This window comes from Didymosphaeria variabile, assembly GCF_027946475.1.
Source record: "Didymosphaeria variabile strain IMI 356815 chromosome Unknown scaffold_6, whole genome shotgun sequence".
Taxonomy (NCBI): Eukaryota; Fungi; Ascomycota; class Dothideomycetes; order Pleosporales; family Didymosphaeriaceae; genus Didymosphaeria; species Didymosphaeria variabile.
In genome coordinates this window covers 3,624,503-3,641,695 of record NW_026611625.1, presented here as the reverse complement: position 1 = coordinate 3,641,695, position 17,193 = coordinate 3,624,503, and the positions used below count along the sequence as shown (strand labels likewise).

Sequence of the window (17,193 nt, the reverse complement as noted above, 5' to 3'; positions counted from 1 at the left end):
CCAGTGTGAAATCACTTCACGTTGTTGTTGCGTGCAAGGTAGCGTCAGGGGTATCATGCGTGTCATTTTGTGATGTTAAGGCGGACGCTGATGCGTACGCCTCGCACTCTGGATGCCTAAAACCATAATCCAACCCCAGCGAAGAGATCTGCCCCGATTCCGTACTTCATATACGCTCGCGCTTCGATCCTTTCCCTCCCCTTCCCTTCCCCAACCTAATCAGTCTCCCGTATTCAACTCCAAATCAATTTGCACCCCATGACTAACCCCATAATCCGCCAAACTCAACTGATCATGGAACGGCCTCTCCCCCTGCCTCTTGAGCATAATCTCATGCACCGGCCGGCCTATCTTGGCCGCAACCATCGCTTTGAACACCTTCACGGGGTCGGACGCCATGCAGGGGATCTGCGCTTTGGTGCCGAGGCGGTCGTTTACCGTGACGATGATCATGGGCTCGCCTGATGCGATGGGAGCTGGGGCGGCGGCGGGTTTCTTCTCTCGGGGGGGCTTGGAGTCGCGGTCGCGGTCGCGGTCGGAGCGTGGAGGACGGTCGGAGTGGTCGCGGTCACGGTCACGTCGGCGGTCTGAGTCGCGGTCTTTACCTCTGCGGTCGCGATCGTCGCGGTAGTCTCGCCGCCGGTCGTCGTCACGTCTGTCGCGGCGCTCGCGGTCGTCGCGCCTGAACCCTCTGTCGTTGTGTCCGTCGTCACGGCGGCGGTCGTCTCTGTCGTAGCCTCCTCTTCTGTCGTCGCGGTCGCGGCCGTCTCTATCCCCGGCATCCGAGCGATCTGGTTTCTTCCATTTCAGGCCGGAGTAGCTTTTAGGTTTGCGCGGGGGACTTCGTCTGGGAGAGCGGGAGCGAGAACGAGCGCGAGACGAATCTTTGGCGGGCGCGTCATCTTTCCGTGCGGGGGACTGGGATTTTGAGCGCGGAACGAGCGCCGCGCGATCTGGATGGGGGGCAGGCGAAGGCATTATCGCGGGTTGAGAGCGTGGGAGGGGTATGTTTGCATGCGTAGAGGTGGAGAGGCAGCACGCAAGTACGAGATACTTTTGGGAGCTATGACCCTCGCTTCTTCCCGTCGTAGGGCTGAACCGCGGCGTCAGTCCATCCCACCTCTCTTTCACGCGCAAGCTTGATTTGAGCTACGACCGAATGCCATGACGGGATGGCTACGATAATAGCAGCGCTGCAGCGGCTCAGTGCGCCGCCTGTGCAGACGCTCCGCACGCTACAACCCACCCAAGCAACCGTTTCCTACACCGTTTCTACGCGTCCGGAAGCGAAGACAATCGCAGCCAAATTGAGCTTCTACACGGGCATTGCACTGCGCATACTGCTGGGCTGCGCCATAGCGTTGCTAGTATGGGCGAAATGGTGTACCAGTCATGAGAAGTTCATTCTGGCCTCAGCATGGACACTCGACGACTCGCGCTCAGACGAACTCCTCCAGCTTGTCTCGCCTCTACCATGGAGGTACCTAGTCCCCGCGTCTCTATGCGTGCTCTACTTCGCCCTTCGCAGGGGCTACACTGGTACGCTTCCTCCCGCCCTCCATCTTACCACACAAAATCTGACTCCACACAATAGAAGAATCCCTCACCGTCCTCCGCGGCCTCGGTCTCCAAACGAGCACCACATCCTCCATATACCTCCGCACCCCTACTACGCGCTTCATTCCCACGACCAGCATCCAGGATATCTTCATACATGAGGCGTTCAAGGGGTTTGAGGTCAGGTTTTACCTTGCGGTTGTGGTGAAGGGGGAGGAGGACGTGGTGGTTGTGTTTCCGAGGATGTTACCGAGGAGGGAAATTTTGGAGCTTGTATGGAAGGGGAGTAGGCGGTGTCTGTGGGAAGATACCGGGGGTGGAAAAGCCAAGGACAAGAGACGGGGGCACGCGTGATCGTGATTGAGAATGAAAGTTTATGTCTATGCAATGATGTAAACCTGTAGCTCGCTTCAAGCCGACCGAACTCTCCATGACCTGTACCTCCTCACGTTACCCAAACTATAATACCCAATAACCCCAAGATTGACAAACGCCCCAACCCCTCCTCTCTTTCCCCAGCTCGTCTAATACCTATACCTCGTCGAATAATCCTTAGGACTAACCACCAGACCCCGCCCCTTCTTCGCGCCCCGATAAATCGTCTCGATGATGTCAATTAACTCCTGCTTATCCTCCAATACCCAGTTCAGCTTATTGTTATTACCCGTCCCGAAATCGCACATCATGTGCTTATTGCGGAAGAAGAACATGACAGTGCACGCGTCGTACAGCTCGTACATGGCTTTGAAGTCGGGCACTTCGTCCAAGTCGCAGAGATAGATGACCTGTTCGCCTGATATCAGCATACCGGTCTTTCCCCGCTTGACTTTTGATAGATAGAAGGGAATGAGGGGGGTCACGTGTGGGAGAAGCGATAGAAAGGGAGGGGAAAAAAGGAGGGGCGACGCACAGCGAAGTTCTTGACTTTGTCGGCGATCTTGTAAAGCATTTCGTCTTGGCGCATGCAATCTGGGTCGTGGTCGCGGCCGAAGCGGATTACGACGAGGCGGTCTTCTTCGCTGAGGATCGCTTGGTCGACGTGCCAGCCTGTTCGGAGGTGGGGAAGGACGACGGAGCCCATTTTTTTATGTGTGGTTTATATTGTGTCCTTGCTCTTGCTTCTATTTTGAGGTGTCGCGATATATAAGGTTGGTGCGCGTGTTCGATATTATGAATAATATAAGAGGTGAGAAAGACGCTGATTGTCCGTGCGGTATTATATACTGAATCAGTAGAGCTTCAGATAAGACTGTGGGGTGTGATGCTGGTTTATATGTGGTATAAATCGATGTTTTGCAGGTTCTAGAATCGTTGAGAGGCTGCCGTGTCACGTGGCTCACGAAGATTGGCCCCGCGCTAGTCTGATATAGATTAGCGCACCAATCCCCAAAAGTTCATCCATGATGGAAACTCTCCTTCTCATCCATCTTTAGGCCGATTCTATACTGAGAGACCAAAAGATAAGTCAGGAATAATGGCAGCGACAGCATCATGGTACCTACTGCCTTCAGAGCTGATCGAACATCAAATCGCGCAAATCGACCTGTTGATGGCAATGTACCCGGAAGAGGAAGTATCAATGGAGAAGCATTCTCAAGATGCCCTTGAAATACTTAAGAGTGGGGTCGAACATAAGTCGTTGCCGAAAAACAATATCTTGAATTCCTCGACAATAAGATTACTCCTCAATCTCGCCATCCAGGAGGACAACCACCTACAACTGGACATCAATGCCCCATTCACATACGAAGGGGATCAGCCACCGGAGGAAGCTCCCCACGTCAAAATAAGGATACGACAACCATCATGGCTCAACCGAGCAGCAACCACGCAGCTAAACGCACAAGTCTCGGGGCAAGAAGACCTCTTCACCGCAATCGACGACATCAAGCAATCCGCATCCGACCTCCTTCAATCCCAGCTCGCTATCTCATCGCAACCCAATCCCACCTCTGCAGCATCCTCTGCCCCTCTCGTTCGCGCCTGGTTCTACTTCCCCTCCATATCAACCCGTTCCAAACGCGATGACTTCATTATCAACGTACGTAACGTCCATGCCCCCTCTTTAGATAGTATCCAAAAAATCATTTGCCTAACCCCACTTCCATAATCTTCGCTTATATCTCTAGGCACCCTCCTACTCCCTCACCGGCTTCCTCTTCGCCGGCAAACCCGGCCTTCTCTGTCTCGAAGGGACCTCCTCCAATATAGACTCCTACATGAAGTTCATCAAGACGGAGAGCTGGGGGGATATCCCGAGTCATCACAAGAAGGTTAGTGAAAGGCTACGAGAGGAGGGCGATGGGGAGGGGGTGAAGAGGGTGTTTGAAGATATGCGGGAGATTACGGATGAGGTGGGGAGAGGAGGGGGTGAGGGCGAATCGGGGGATATGGGGGCTGTGGAGGGGTGGCTTGGGGAGAGGGGTTTGGGGAGGTGTTGGGGAGGGTGTTGATGTAGGTTGATGCGAGTTGCGTAGGGATTCGTAATTGGGTATGTATGTGAACAAGGCAGAAGCGCTTCTCGGATGGGGTTTCGTGGATCAAGACGGTGCGAAGTATGCGTCTAGAGAAACTAGAAGGCTGACTCCAGCCGTATGTGTAAGACAAGGCTATTCTATCAGGAAAGAGTCTGCTGTCCGCGTCGCACTTATGTAGGTTACTGCTGGTGAGCACGAGGCTGTTCATGTGGGTTTGGGACTTGTCCGGTCAATTGATACATCGCAGGATTTTTCCATGCTCATTGTTGACCAGCAGCAACACACATGTATATATAAATGAAGGCGTGTGCCCGGAAGCCTATCCGAGAAAGTCTCAGCTGAGCGCTTCTAACTTCTCTCCCCAAATATCTCAGTACATACAATATAAGCCTGCGCATTCGTTCTTCAAAAAAAGGATTTTAATTGGCGAGGACGAGTGGGTCGTCCTACGGCGTGAGCGGCCCTTCGCTCTCGGAGAAAGTAATCTGTGTTGGCTACTGTTCATTGCTCTGGTCTTTCGAAGACCAGACTTTGTATTAAGATCAGTGGAAGACATCTTATTCACAAGATCAATGTGTGAGGCAGGCTTTATGCCGTCTATCTACTATTGCTGCAAACACAGATCTCATCCTCCAAAATCTCCCTATAAGCCAAGGTACTAACACGTAGTTGAAGCTGTATTCGTGCAATAGCGTCTTACAAAGAGTATATTGGTAGTATGTCCATGTCGCTGCACGTTTTAGTCTGCCGATTGTATTCTGCTTTGGATTAGAGACACGCCGTCCAAATTGGAAGTGGTCAGCCAGGTGTGACCATACAGAGCACAAGAGACGGCGAACGGAGATATTTCATCTATCTAAAGAGTGTCGTTTGGCATAAGCCAAGGTTGGTACAAGCGCACCTGCCAGCTGAGCCATACCTAGTTTCCAAGAGTAAAACTAGCCAACCTGCAACAGTCAGTCAAAACGACTGAACTGCTGAGAATTTATTTGTTGATTTTGCTGTCGCTTTTGGTGTCTTGAAGGAAAAGGCGTGTACGAAGCTACTGATGAAGAGAGATAACATAATGCCCCAAGGAAGAATTCCAACTAAAGAGCCTTCCAGACTTATCCCCGCAAACATCCCGATGCCTACAGAGGCCAGTATGCCGCAAACCAAAAAACTGTCTTGGTGTTCGTCGTTGGCCCGTAGTCGATAATAAAATGTCGCGGAAGAAGTAAACGTGATGAGACAAACTAGGTCGGTAATGAGATCAGGGAAGCAGTATAATGCTATGATGGAGCGATAAGGTGTAGGAAGGTCCAGATGTCTAGCAGCCGCTACAAACGCAGACGCGGCCGATGCTGGCACACAGAGCAATGCGTACAGTCGGTGCTTGCGCCATTGTGTCCTATGGCATTCGCAATTGCAGCAGTAACAAAGGCATGTTGGCCTCTCCGACATTTGCCCATAATTTGGAATGGCAGAGGTCCGTTGGCTACGCCAGTAATCAGCACATCAGGATCGATGCTCAAGCGTCTGTCGATTTTCTTATCTTACGTAGCTCGTTCCAGTATGGCCGTATCTTTGATGAATATGCGACCGAAGCGATTGTCTTGTAAGTGTGTGTGGAGGGTCGATATTCAAATCGACTTAATCGAGTTACGAGTAGTGGAAACCAAGCAGGATACAGTGAGGAAATCGAAGGTCGCTCGAAGGGCTTTTCTGATTTCCAGACGTCCCTCCATCAAACTATTTAAACCTAGGAAGCTCATGTAGGGAAGTGAAGGGATGAAGAAGACGAGTGTCAGCGCAGCCGACTGAAAGACTCAGACTCCTGTCTCCCAACCAATCGAGACAAAGCAGGCTGAACTTATCGTTCCGGTGAGTGGCCCGCCATTGTGCCTCGCGAAGCAAAGTCACAGTCCTCAGCCTTGCATGACACGCGATGCTCGAATCAGCGAGCGACAACTCATCAGCGTATCAGCCTTGCCGCACGAATTCCGCTTCGATCAACGAGAGCAATATAATTACTACACATCGATTGGTAAGGCGACAGCGAGTACAGAGCTGCGCCTACGTCCTTTATGAGAGGTGCGGTGCCACAGGGCGGTGTCATTCACCGGCAACGGTTGACCAGCCCTGACTGAGAGGGCGGAGTGATGTGAACGATGGTCGCTCTCTCCCAAATTTGCTTCGGACCTAGATTGAGTCTGTGGACCCGTTTCCCTGCACCTCGCCTTGACAATGTCTGGTATGCTATCATTCCTTGAGTGCTCTCAGACTTACTGAAATTCTAGGACAGCACTATACAACCCTGAACCTGAACCAGACGACGATTGGCGACACGCTGCGATGTCTGTGACAACATCTTCCCTGAAATCCTTCTCTCCAGCTTCAACTCTGGAAATTTTCGAGAAGGGAAATGTTTGGCTGGAGCTGGCTTATTATAAGAACGCCCTTGCCATCTGGGATACAAACCCACTCAGGATGGCTAACCAAGTGGACGAAATAAAACGCCCACCCGAAACAATTCTCGCAGGGACTCGCGACATCCCTGGTAACATTTTGAAGGTTCAAGCGCAATCTGTACCATGTGGCAACGTAAAGACTGAATCCGATGATCTTCCAAAGTTTAACGTTGAAGATCCATCGATGTTGTCTGTATGGATGACTCCAAGGTTCGATATCGGGAGGAATGGAAAAGTTCTCATCTGGGCGCTTTTGACATATGGTGTTACGGCCACCATACCCACACCTGGAACCGCGGCGACCGGTGGGCTCAGGCCAGGTATACCTGCGCAACCTTCGAAGCCTCCAGCTCCTCCTCGCCAGCACCCTCTGATTGACACACTCATATTCGGCTCGGGATCCGTCATGTGTGTAGCGCTGGTAGTGGGGGCGAGGTACTGGCGAGGAAGCTGGGGTTTACCCGCCCCAGCAATGGGTGCTTCGAGCATCGCTTTCCTTTTGTGGAAGAACGATGAAGATATTGCGGCCGAGGTGACTTGGATGTGAGTCTGTCGAATCCATCGTGTGTGGCTGCGCTGATGTCAAAGAGAACGTTCGCCGTCTGGGCGACTGCAACACTCGTCAACGTCTGGACAGCAAAGGATCGCCTTCTTAAAAGACGTTTTACAGCGTGAGTACGAATAGATTCGTCCTTCAGCACAGCGCTAACAGACATTGTAGCTATGTCATCTTTTCTTCGATCTTGACTGGCGCGCTGATCTACATCTTTGCTACTGCTTTGCAAGAGCGGATCATTACGGCGGTTCCATTGTGCGCTGCATTTTCCTGCTACACCGCGGAAGTCGCACTCCGAAAACGTAATCTCGGGATCAGCGTTTGCGATGAGGATACTATGAAGGACAAGTCTCTAAGCGGAGAGGGCGATGCGTGCTAAGATATTTGGAAACCGAATTGAAGGGACTGGTTCACGGCGTTATCGTGGAACCGTGGAATCCGGGGGAGCCTTCGGCGTTGTACTATTTGCTCACGAGCAGTCAGCTCTTGTGGCAAGAGCGTCGGAGGTATGAATATGGCCTACATAGCGTACGTGCTCGTTGAGCACCTTACCTCATACTATGCAGAATAGATAATCATCATTCTGCAGAGCTCCGATCGTATGACAGCTCTTCAGCTCTCTGTGCTGCCGACACTGTTAACACATGTATACGCATCGTTCGAACGAACCACGCACTGAAGGCGCGATACCCTCTGCGTGAAGACGCGTGATACAGATAGCGTGATGCACGCCATGATGAGCACGATTTCGAGAGAGGGTTTTGTAGTTGAGGCGACGTGGTGTTGAACTGCGTCACTACCAACCTACGTCGTCAGCTTGGCGCGCTTGATAAGCCAATCGTAACGTTATGATCTCAAGAGAAGCCTTGTGTAACAAAACAACCTGCCAACACGCCAACCTGACTTGAACGTAGAGGAAAGCTGCATGTGCTGATCAGCCAATCTATTCTGCCAGGCTGAGGGGTTGTCGGCGGAGCCCGCTTTTGGATCCGGGGAAGGCCAGGCGCTAAGCTCAACAAGGAGGCCGATGGATAAATGACTGCTGTCAGGTGTGAAGTAAAAGCGAGTCGAGAACGCCGTGAGTGTTATCGAAGTGCATGACTTAAGCCAATCGTAACCCACATGGCGGGGGAAACGATGAATCATCCCAACTTTGAAAAGTATCGTGTAGCAAGCACAGACCGTTCGATTTCTCAACGCGATGCTCGTGAAGGAAGTGGCCATGCCTCATCGTACGGCTGGATGGCGAGTGCTTGAGTGAGACATTCTCCTTTACACCCCGATTACGGAAATAGCACCAAGAGGTCTCACGCTATAGATGCACAATGGCTGTTGAGCCACGCTGCGTACTCCAGGCCGGTTGCTGCATAACGAAGGACCCCCCGATTATGCTGGGTAGTTCCAGTGTATAGACTCCGCACTAAGCCACTGCAACCATGCTAGTGTGCCCTTCCGCTCCGAAAACTGGCCGAGTCACTCAACCCATATTTTGCTGCCCCCTTCCCGTTCGAGATATGGTGTTCTGCGTCTCAAGCGATCACTTGATCGTGGGTATGTGAAGAGGATCGAGAGAACTTTCTGCAGTCTAGACAGTGTGTCCCTCCGCTGCGCACAATGCAACGAGCCTCGAAGACATGACTTGTTCTTACTATCCTCTCTGAACTACCGTGTGCCATATCTCAGAACTTTTCCTTGCTTGTTTGTATGCGAGAACAACGGATCCAATGGGTGAAGACGACGAAAGCGAGTAGTGACTGGCCGCGACGGCTCGGAGAGGCGCAAACGTAGCTTCGAGAATGTTCCTAGACCATATTCTGGCTTATCAACAACCTGTAGTGTAGTTATGCTCCATACACAGGACGTATTTTGACTCTGCAAGCCGAAGGCGCGACTGCCTGGTGGACACCTGCGAATCGTCGAAGCTACCTAACCCCAGGGTGGCCTGCCAATACGGGAGGGTGAAACTGGCCCTTGAGGCATCGAGATGGTGTATGGATAGGTTGGGGATATGCTTTGTGCGACCACGGTTGATTGCTGACGGAGGCACTTCTGGTGCCGGCGAGCCCAGGTGCTGGAAACAGTCGAGAAACTCGTCGCTGCAGACGATGTGGAGACCTCCAAGTCGAGGAGATAGTATGCGCAAGTACTGATGGGTATGGAGCAAGTGGCGATGGAGGATCCCTTGAGTGACACCGAAGTGAATTGCAAGTCACATGACGTGGTAAGTATCGTGAAGGCGGTCGTACGTCGGCTCTTTCGTAGGTCGGAGAAGTCCCTGGAGAGGTCTGTGACCCGGCTGAGTATGGGCTCGTCGTTGTCCTCGATGTGTAGAAGGTAAAGAACGAGAGCAGCCTTAGGGGAAGGCGCGGCCCCTTATAACAGCATCAGCAACCCACCCACCCACACTACTGGTACCCACATGACAGTGCGCACCTGCATTACACAGCTTCTCGCTGTTACGTACTGAAAGCTCTACATGGCTTTTGCGAAGACTGGGACCTTCCTAAACCCCTCTGCGCAGTTTCCCGACTCCTCGTCGGCGGTAGCGATTCCAGATCCTCTGCACAGAGCAGATCCGTCAGTCTAGCGCAGATGACCCGGCATACAGTGTGGTAAGCATATCGCGTAAGTTTGATAATGCAGGGTCTGAGTGGAGACTCTATGTTGCGGGTCTCACGTATAGTAGGGTGACGATTCGCTCGGAGTGGATCGCGAGATGGAGGCCCAACGTCAGACGGACGGTGGAGCGGGGCGGAGGCATGAGGCGTATGCTGGTGCCCAAGCATAGAAGTGCGGCAGTGCCATGGGGTCTACCCGGTACACGCATGGGAGGTGATGCGAACGGTTTGCACGTGGTGCGTGAAGGGATAAACCTTGGAGGCAGCTGTCGTACAAACAAAGCAAGAATGCGGAGATACCAAACGGTTCCCGTCGGATCCACTACTGCAGCGGGCCGCAAGTGCGTTGCGTCACAGCATGCTGCATTGATCTACTGTTCTGTAAGGCTGTATCATGAAGCTTCTAAATCTAATCTATGGTATACCACAGACTGTTGGCCGGATGTGCGATGAGACTTGAATAAGCTCAATAAGAAAAGTACAACAAGTATTAGTCGCAGATATGTAATGAGGAATAAAGCTTCAGTGTTTGCACGATAGCATAATGAGCTGCTGTTACGCAAGTGTTACTATTCTGGTGGACGGATTAATTCTCCTGGGAAAAAGCAATGCTCAGCTTAAACGACCCTACTAATCATCTTTCTTTGTCACTGACTGGGCGATAGAGCCCGACAAAGCGCTTCAGGCCTGACAGCCTGACAGCATGACTGCGCAGCCGCCTATGTCCGATGTCGTCTGAACAGACTTTGTGAACCGTCACACAGCATTAGTTCACCATCCTAGCATAGACGGAAAGACCCACCAAACTATAGTATCGCAATACTAATGCATTTGTTTATCTCAATGATTGAGAGTACCTGCTAACCGTCAGGCTGAAGTGCGGGTAGACCGGCCATTATTCCCGGCATTTCCGCTCCACCCACACTGAAACAACATGCCGGTAACACAATACGAAGTCCAACCCGATTTATGCACAGCAGCAGGATCTCAACTGCATCGCGGGTCCGCATGCGAACCGCCTCACCATGCAAACTTTATCTCGAATTCCCTCACGCACATCTGCCGTGGTACATGACACTAAGCGCCAACCATCGGCGGCCTTCAGCTTATCCGGGATGGTGCGTTGCCTATAAAGCGTCGATGGAAGCAGCAGTGATCGTCTACTCCGCTTCCCCCAGCACGAAGAACACGTTGGCATTGTGCGAAAGAGGCAGGTCAGAACGAAGATCGGAATGGGGCAAATTGCTTTTGCGGCTCGCTATGCTTCCGTCCCACTGTCCCACCCTCCAACGGGAAATACCGAAACGTAAACGTGCGGGCGCACAATTGCTGCACAGGCACGAAAACGAGAGTTGCACAATGTCGCGAAAACACAGTCGCAGCGCCAAGGTGGAAGATGTTATGTGGATTCAATGTTGTGTAGAGACTATGCTTCGCGCCATTTTTGTTACCTAAATAAACGAGGCGAGAGCCTTTGGCCGCCCAATTTCCGCGGAGAAACAAAAAAAAGCATGCGAGAATGCAAGCGCCGTGGCGGTATGTGAAGACTTTTTCGAAGGAAAGAACCGCCATTATGTAAGTATAAAGAAATAAAAGGCGCCTCACTGCGCGATCTCCAGGATATCATCCTCACCCGAGGGTCCCACGTTCAGCGATACATCCTCGTACAGTGACTTGAACCAGCTACCTTCGCGATCAAGTAGCTTGTACGGCTCGCCGTACTCGACAAGCTGACCCTGGTTCATGACGATGACCTTGTCAAAGTCGAGAATAGTATCGAGTTTATGGGCGACAGCAATGATAGTGTGGGCTGTGAACTTTGAGCGCAGTAAGCGCTGGACCTGAGAGTCGGAAGCGTGATCAAGACTGTGAGTGGTTAGTCAGGAGTGCCTTAGCAGCATCGTGGATGATGGTGACTTACTTGCTAGTGGCTTCGTCGAGGACCAGGACACTCCCCTTGTCCTTCCTTAAGAGCCCGCGAGCAAGACAGAAGAGCTGCCGTTGCCCATGCGAAAAGTGCAAGTCTTCGACATTGACATCGAGCGGATGCGCGTACTTGGTCTCGTCGCCTTTACTTACGACGGTGTCCCAAAGCTGCACGTCCTTGAGCGCCTGCATAATGGCTTTGTCGTCACTCTGCTGCAATGGGTCGGCATTCAGCCGAATGGAACCTGGTAGAAGATACGCGTCTTGGGGCAGACCGATCAGTCTTGATCGGACAGTCTGGCGAGCGATGCGGTGGAGAGGGAGGCCGTCGATCGTGATGGTTCCAGCCGAGAGCTCAATCATACGGAAAAGTGATAGAACAAGCGAAGACTTGCCGCTGTAAATATGTCAGCGTGGGGATCTAGAGAGTAAGGAATTGACATACCTTCCAGTGCGGCCAACAATAGCAACCTTCTCGCCCGGCGCGATCGAGATGGAGAATTTAGAGATTACAGGCTCATAGGGCCTAGCTGGTCAGCAGGGAGCATTAGGATGGTGGAATGTACTGACCGGTAACATGCGGTAACATCCTTGAACTCGATCTTGCCATCGCTGGGCCAGTTCGGAGGTGGCACCTGGTCCTCTTCCTCCAAGTCTTCGCTGATAGCATCTGTCGTGAAGGTCTTGATGCGCGCCACGCTTCCGATGTGCGTTTCCAGCTGCGTCCACCAATGGATGAGCAACTTGATGCTCTGAGAGAAGAGGATGACGTTGAGGAGAGCGACACCGACGTAGCCGGCACTGAGCTTGCCTTTCAGCGCGACCACGAGTATGATGAGGATTGTTGCGACGGCAGCAACAATGAGATCCAATACTAGAGTCAACCAACGTTGCACAGCAAAAAGCAGATAGAAGGGACGTTGGCTGCGATCCAACAGGTCTTTCGCTTTCTCCTCGAGGAAGCTCTGCCACCCGAAAGCTCGGATAGTGGCTAGACCCTCCAACATCTCGTTAAACTGTGTGTATAGTGGCGACTTTGCCTCCAAGTCGAGGAACCGTAGCTGTCGCGAGGTGTGCAGATAGAACTTCTGGATGACAAAAACAGCTCCACCAACCACGGGGAAAGAAATGGTCGCGAATGGGGCAGCAACCGCGATGAGGATCATCTGGGCGATACACAAGATGAAAGCTGGCCTGAGTCAGCCCGCTGCGCTAGAAGCATGAAGGATCGACTCACTGGCAAAAGTGTTCAAAGCGGAAACAGGCAACTCCATGTCAATGAGCATGAGATCCTGGCTGAAGCGGTTCAGCGTCACACCGGTGTCGGTGGATGCAAAGAACGACATCGGAGAGCTGGAGATGATCAGATGCCATCTGGACAATGCATGTATTGGCGGAACTCACCCAAGCACGGTGTCAAGAAGTCTCTTATGGAAAGCGATACCGGAACGCGGAACCATTTCGATGATTAGTTGCCTACACTCGTCAGCGACATCAATACGGAGATTCAGACACTACTAACCAGCAGCTGATGAGCAGGAAGATCATCGCTCCGACACCAAGGGCGGCATAAACACCAAGGTAGTAACCAAGTCGCTGGTTGGGGTGCTCACTGTTGTACTCGGCCCACATCTTCACCCAGATCGCTGACCGAATGTTTTAGTGGATGGACCATTCATCGATGGAATATCACTTACTAGGGAATGACTGGCCGAAGATGAACAGCGTAACCGAGACCATGAAGATGAGGGCGGCAGTCCAACCCACTGACTTAATGTAGTAATAGTAAATGGCCACATCGCCCGTGCGACGATTTGTCTCTGCCTGTATGTCTTGCTCGGTGACCATGCCATTGTTCGCACGCTCGGAGTATCTAGGCGGCGCTTCGTAGATGTGCTTTTCTGGGGTGAAGTCCCAGTCGGGAGGCGGCAAGTCAAAGTCAGCCACATAACCACCAGTTCCGTTCAATTTGTCAAAGGTGCCTTGTTCGGCGATGCTGCCTTCCTTGCTGAGCGCGACGATGTGGTCGCAATACGGCAAGCGCTTTGCTAGAAACGAGGCGTCATTAGCATTGGTGAACTGTGCTAGGCAAGGCTGTAGGGTACGTACCTGACGAAGACGCGACAAGAACAGTGGACCTGCATCTTCGGAGAAGACCATTACGGCCGAAGAGACTGTGCCAGACACGATTCTCGGTCTGACCGTCCAGTCCACTAAGGCAATCATCGAGGATGACGATATCCTTCTGAGCATATACCGCTCTGGCGAGAGCCTATCAGATGCGTATGTTAGTCATGCGCACGGGATGTAGGCGGGGTCAGTGTTTGGGTGTCATACAATACGCTGGCTCTGACCCCCACTCAGGGCGATACCCTTACTCCCGACCTGCGTCTGGTCGCCTTGCGGCAGTTGACGCAGATCCTCGTCCAAAGCGCAACTGCGAACGACTGCTGCATACCATCGCTGATCGAAATCCGATGCGCCGATGATACTTTGTTGTACTGTGCCGTTCACGTGCCATGGCGTTTGGTCACACAAGGCGATGCGCAGGGAGGAGAGTTGGACAGTGCCACCCATAACCGGGAGCTCGCCCAGGATAGCCTTGATCAAGGTGGATTTGCCGCACCCTACCGGACCCACGACCATGGTAACTTTACCTCGTGGGATAGCCATGTTTATCGCTTGCAGGCAACCTGTTGGTTGCTTTTCCTGGCTCCACCCGAAAACCCCATTCTCGATCAGCACAGCCGTTGAGGATGAGGAGCCAATCTCTCGGATATCCAAGGAGAAGCGACTTTTCTGGGATTTGTCGGAATCCTTGTCAGACTCGTCGCCCAAGTCTGATGCCGACCCGATGGTCCCGACGGTGTATGGGGACCTACGTCGCTCAACCTGTGTCGGAGTGACGAGGAACTTCTGAATTCTTTGGAAGGATCCAACGCCGCCCATGAACGAGGAAAGAGACATTATCAGTGAGCTAAGTGGCTCCGACAATAGCGTAAAGAGCGATAGGGATGTGAAGACCTTGGCTGTATCAAGTGTGCTATTGCCGTTGCTCTTCTGCGCAAGAATAGAGAATACCGCAAAGGTAAGGATTGGCGATAATAGTGGAGCAGTAAAGGCTATGCAGTATTAGCACCTGTCATCGAGGTAGTCGTGGGAGCGACGTACAGATACCCATTGTCCAGATCAAAAGCTTTCTGAAACTTCTCGATATGGTGAGCTCCTCGACGCGCAACCGTTGCAAGTCTTCTCGCAACACATCTGTGAGGCCGGTCATCTTGACCCCGCGCATTGAGCTTAACATCGCAGTTGTGGCTGCAATCCGGCGCTCGATGCCCTCCAGCCACAAGGCTTGTTTTTGCATCACCATGCTGGTCGCGACAAGCGACCCGCCAAAGGACACTGTGACACCAGTGAATAAGTGACATTGCGAATGCAGAAAGGGGAACTTACAAACAGCGACTCCGATGGGTATAGCACAGGCAACGCCAAGCTGCCTTTGAAGAAGGTAGATGGCTAAGGCCACCTCAATCGTGTTTGCCCAGTTTTCGTGACCCGTCTGCATGCCAGTGACAATGCGCTCAATGTCAGCGCTCATCAGTGTGAGTGACGATGCTGTATCCACATCGTTTAATGGAATGTCTACAGCTTTATTGTAGAGCATTGAAATGAGCCCGCCGCGCATCATGGTAATGAACCGGAAGGTGAAATGTTGATACTGTCCAGTGGAAACCTTGAGAAGCTATCAGCGCAAGCGCGGGTGGGTGACTGGATTACATACCGCGATGCCCACGTACACGAGCACGTACGCGCCAATTAATCCATAGCCGATATTTGTAGTCTGAGCGGTTTGCGCCTGTGAGGAATATGTTACAGCGCGCTCAATCAGGAACGGTTGACAGAAATTGAACGCCGTGAGACAGAGGCGCGGTGGTACTACGGCCAACATAGGCAGTTTGAGCTTCTTAAAGGTAACTATGAGGAGCGAGTTCGACTCGACATGCGCCACTATAGATGCCAACCAGTTAGCATTTAGTACCTAGGTAGTCGATGTGCTCGAGGCTTACCCTTATCCCATGCTGATCCAATGATGCTATGGAGATATTCCGCATGAAGATACTTGTCTAGCTGGTACAAGTCATCGATGGATAGAGTGTTGCTGAACCCTTTCTTGAACAGCGCATTCTGCCACCAGAAGAGCGATCGGTTATAAACACCAGCAGCAGCTTCGGGGGGATCATTCGTATAGCCAGGTAGCAGGAGGCTCCTCTTCCCCCTGGCTTCAAAACCAGCGAGGAAGACTTTGACCCCAACTCGGGTTGAGAACAAGATCGATATCAGATTCAGTTGTTCGTCTAGTGAATAGCTTCTCGAGCGGGCGGTGTCAAAGACGACCGTGAAGATGAGGTATACGTTGAGCAGAAAGGAGGTCCGGATGCATCGCGAGTGCTCGAAATAAGACAACGTGCCTAATATGAGTGCGCCTATAAAACCTGGGAAACCTCTAGTTAGCATATGTTGTGAAGGGTGCTATCGCTGCAGTGGCTCTTGTATAATACGCAAGACTACTCACTGATAATGGCTTGAGGAACAGCTGCATCGCTCTTGAAGCCATGGTGGTTTACCCAGAGCACTAACAGGGCGAGGTCAAAGCCAGCAAGACTAAAATATGAGGCCAGTCAGCAATGCGCCCTCTGATGTTGTGGTCCAGGACAGACGTGCGAAGCGTCCTGACTCTTGGAACCATCCGGGTAAGACGTACAATGCCCATGCGAGCTATTACCCAGCGTTAGCCATGTTATGGACAAGAGAGGGCAGCAGGTATTCACTTACTAATTTCGTTGGTAATAACAGAGATGTCGAAACCTTTTTGTTTTCCCGCCAAAGATACGCTATTCTGAGGGGCGCAATGCATAGAAGCAATGCGAGAGGTGCTATAGATAGGATAGCATCTTCGAAAAGAAGGGTGAAATCGAAGCCTCCTCGACCTTGAAGCGCGCCTCGGGTTAGTCTAGGTTTGGCATGTACTGCGTATCACAAAACAACATACAATGTGCGCCAGCGTAAGGACCGAATGTATTGTCGACAGCGGCACAGCGCTGATTGGAGTCTGAGGCCATCGAAGGGAGCAAAGAAATCAGTTGCCTTTCGCGAGGTCAATGTTCAGGGCATTAGGTGGAGAGTTGATGGGGTCTGAGGGTTCATAGTCTGGAGCCGACATGCAACCACGGGCTACTCCTAGCCAGTGCTGATTTCATCAGCCGGATCCACGCTGTAATCACTGCTCAAGGGCGTGGCAAAGCCGGACATTCACTATGGGGCCCGAGTTGAGCATGCTGTAGGCATGCCGATCTTTGACAGTTGTGACCTTGGTGCGGAATTGCTCTAACCCAGCTCATTTGGGCTAAGAAATGCTACCCCGTAACGCCCACAGCCAACTCTTTGGCGTCAACGGAAAATCCTGCTTGGGTTGTTCAAGGAATGGACGGCTTGAATTGGACCCCTGGCTCCGGCGCAACGTCTGGGTTCAAAATACGCGCGCTATTGCTGTTTCAATCGGCTGCGTGCTGTATGATCAGTACAAGGATGACAAGCTCGAGCCTAGG

The 17,193-nt window shown here is 52.1% G+C and overlaps 3 protein-coding genes across 3 annotated transcripts; 1 reads left to right on the top strand and 2 right to left on the bottom strand.

Annotated features, from left to right (window-relative positions):
• Positions 1 to 219: 219 nt before the first annotated feature.
• Positions 220 to 978, bottom strand: N0V89_009099 (uncharacterized protein; the record flags this gene model as incomplete). The annotated part of the gene is made up of 1 exon (XM_056217852.1): positions 220 to 978. One exon carries the CDS (start codon positions 976 to 978, stop codon positions 220 to 222), a length of 759 nt encoding a protein of 252 aa, XP_056069408.1.
• A 5,282-nt stretch (positions 979 to 6,260) lies between these two features.
• N0V89_009098 (uncharacterized protein) lies at positions 6,261 to 7,031 on the top strand (the record flags this gene model as incomplete). The annotated part of the gene is made up of 2 exons (XM_056217851.1): positions 6,261 to 6,267; positions 6,319 to 7,031. The coding sequence occupies 2 exons, from the start codon at positions 6,261 to 6,263 to the stop codon at positions 7,029 to 7,031; spliced, it is 720 nt and encodes a 239-aa protein (XP_056069407.1).
• Positions 7,032 to 11,259: 4,228 nt separating this feature from the next.
• On the bottom strand, positions 11,260 to 14,765 carry N0V89_009097 (uncharacterized protein; the record flags this gene model as incomplete). Its single annotated transcript, XM_056217850.1, has 11 exons — positions 11,260 to 11,524; positions 11,580 to 11,981; positions 12,030 to 12,110; positions 12,155 to 12,773; positions 12,822 to 12,937; positions 12,989 to 13,060; positions 13,107 to 13,230; positions 13,282 to 13,632; positions 13,694 to 13,856; positions 13,922 to 14,706; positions 14,762 to 14,765. The coding sequence occupies 11 exons, from the start codon at positions 14,763 to 14,765 to the stop codon at positions 11,260 to 11,262; spliced, it is 2,982 nt and encodes a 993-aa protein (XP_056069406.1).
• Between the last annotated feature and the right edge of the window lie 2,428 nt (positions 14,766 to 17,193).